General features: G+C 56.8%; 1 protein-coding gene across 1 annotated transcript; it reads right to left on the bottom strand.

Moving 5' to 3' along the window:
- On the bottom strand, positions 1 to 920 carry LOC104634584 (uncharacterized). The gene is made up of 2 exons (XM_010301145.2): positions 756 to 920; positions 1 to 657 (listed from the first exon to the last, which is right to left on the bottom strand). The coding sequence occupies exons 1-2, from the start codon at positions 918 to 920 to the stop codon at positions 1 to 3; spliced, it is 822 nt and encodes a 273-aa protein (XP_010299447.2).
- Positions 921 to 2344: the final 1424 nt, after the last annotated feature.

The raw sequence follows: 2344 nt of genomic DNA, 5'->3' as shown, positions 1-2344 counted from the left end.
TCACTTGACAGCAGCAGTGGCGCGGGCAGGTGCATCCCTTTGTCTGGGGCACCTCTTCCTGTTCTTGGTCGTCTTCTTTTTGGAGGGTGAGGCCACGCGCTGGCTGTGGGGGACAGCCCTGCCGCCGCCCCTGGGCACGCTGACTCGCAGGAGCTGCTTGAGCACGGAGTTCTTTTGCACCACTGTCCGCAAGTGCGATGGAGAAATGCGCTGCTGCTTGCTCTTCTTGGAAATCTTGCCAGCCACGACCATGGTCTTGTGCGTCACCCACTGCAGCACCGCAGCCAGATAGACGGGGGCCCCGGCTCCAAAGCGCTCAGCAAAGCGGCCTCTGCGCAGCTGCCTGTCTACGCGGCTCACAGGGAAGAGCAGCCCGGCCCGGGAGGACCGGGAGGAGCGGCTCTTTTTGGCCTTTGCTTCGCTGCCTTCGGAGGGGTCCCCAGAACCTGTCGCTTCGGGCTCCCTCTCCTGCTCGGGCACCGTGCAGACCTCCTCTGCTCCAGACATGCTGCTCGCAGCTTGCTCACGCAGGAATCTCCACGCTGCGCCTTTCCCCTGCCCTGCCTGCCTTGCCCGCCTGTCCTTGCGTTCCTTGCTGGCCCTCGCTAGTGGCTCCTGTCTCCAGGCTCGGCTTGCCAGGGCCTGGCCAAGCCTTGCCTGGGCAGGGCGTCCCCACGTGCTCTCCCAGGACCCACCCCTCGGTTGAAGGGCTCAGCTCAGGGCCTCTCCTGCGCAGGCTCTGGCCCTTCGCTTACCTGGGCAGCAGCGGTGAGGGCTCTTCCAGAGTGGCGGGGACCAATAGGAAAGGACTTCCTCTGCGACCTCACCTCCCTGCTTGTGACATCATCCCAGCTGGCCCCACCCTTTGCGGGTGAGCTCAGGGAGCAGCTCTGCTCCCCACTTCCGCTCCTGTTTTCCATGGCAGAGGCTTTCCCAGCGCTTGGCACAGGGAGGGGGAGCTGCTACAGGGCCAAGCGCTCTCCTCTGCCTTCTCCTCCCTGGCCCTGCCCTGCAACAGCTCTCCCTTCAGCCCTCGCCTCTGCCCTCCCACCCAAACCCACATTGCACTCTTGGGGAGAGGACCTCCTTCCCCTTGCCCTTCCCCATGTCATGGGATCCCAGAGCCACAGAACTGCTGAAGTCACAAGGAGCCCTTCAAGATCCTCCAGACCAACCCCTTTCCCAAGCAGTTTCAATTAGATCAGGTTGCCCAGACTTGAGTCCCCTTGGGTTTTGAGTAGCTCTGCAGGTGGAGACTCCATATCCTCTCCATGCAACCCCCGTGAGCCTTTGCCTCTCCGGGTTGAACAGCCTCAGCTGTCTCAGCTCTTCTGTCCAGCCGAAGCCCACATTGTCCTGTGCCTTCCTCTTCCAATGCCCCTTCCCTTTCCCTTCCCTCTCTGCCCCCTGTTTGGCAGGGCAGGGTGGAGAGTGACCCAGGCAGAAGGAATCCCAAACCTGCCCCGATGCCTGCTGTGGTTAAGAAAGACACAGGTGCCTGGGGCAGGTGTGTCTGGGCAAGGCTGCGGAGCAGAAATGCCTTGAGAACATCTCAAGGACTGCAGAATATTCCAGTTTGCAGCACCGTGTCTCCTGTACTTCACCCCAGAGGCAATGGGCTTTGTCGGGATTTGTATCCTGAGGTCTCTTCAAGTACCTTCCATCAAGATAAATGTGTTAGAGACATTTACTTTTGATTTCTGAACGTTCAGCCTTTTGGGCTGTTCGTAGAAATAGAGGTAGTTTTTCAGATGGCACAGAGGAGTAATTTTTTTTATAACATATCATTTAGGTACTTTGGAAGTCCACTTCCTCCTCACATTGCCCAAAGTAGTTTTCACACTTCAACTCAAATAGTAAAGCTGGGTCTTCCCCTTGGCCCCACCTTTCTCTCACGCCTTTGTGTCGTGGTTTAGCCCCAGCCAGCTACTAGGGGTTGCCCCAACCATGTTGGGATGGGGAGAATTGGAAGAAAGAGGTGAAACTCGTTGTTTGGGAGAAGGACAGTTTAATAGGACAGCCGAGGAAGAGGGAAGTAACAACAACAGTACTAATAAAAGAATATACAAAGCAGGTGATACACAATGCAATTTGTTCACTGCCCGGAACCTGATGCCCAGCCCATCTGCCAGCAGCAACCCCTCCTTCCCGGCCAGCTCCCCTTATATACTGAGTATGACATCATATGGTATGGAATACCCCTTTGGCTAGTTTGGGTCAGCTGTCCCGGCTGTGTTCCCTCCCAGCTTCTTGTGAAAATTATCCCAACCAAAAACCAGGACACTTTTCAAATTTTCCACTGTTTGCTCTTACACTCCTTGGTTCAGGGGCACCTTTGTAAGTG

The sequence above is a fragment of the Balearica regulorum genome, chromosome 1 (genome assembly GCF_011004875.1).
Source record: "Balearica regulorum gibbericeps isolate bBalReg1 chromosome 1, bBalReg1.pri, whole genome shotgun sequence".
NCBI classification, from domain to species: domain Eukaryota; kingdom Metazoa; phylum Chordata; class Aves; order Gruiformes; family Gruidae; genus Balearica; species Balearica regulorum.
This window is presented reverse-complemented; position numbering and strand designations above follow the sequence as displayed.

Excerpts from the sequence above, each read along its gene's own strand:
- LOC104634584 (XM_010301145.2), bottom strand. The coding sequence starts at position 920 with ATGGAAAACAGGAGCGGAAGTGGGGAGCAGAGCTGCTCCCTGAGCTCA. Across the intron at positions 658-755 it reads CCCTCACCGCTGCTGCCCAG|GCAAGGCTTGGCCAGGCCCT; the intron begins GTAAGCGAAGGG and ends CGCCCTGCCCAG.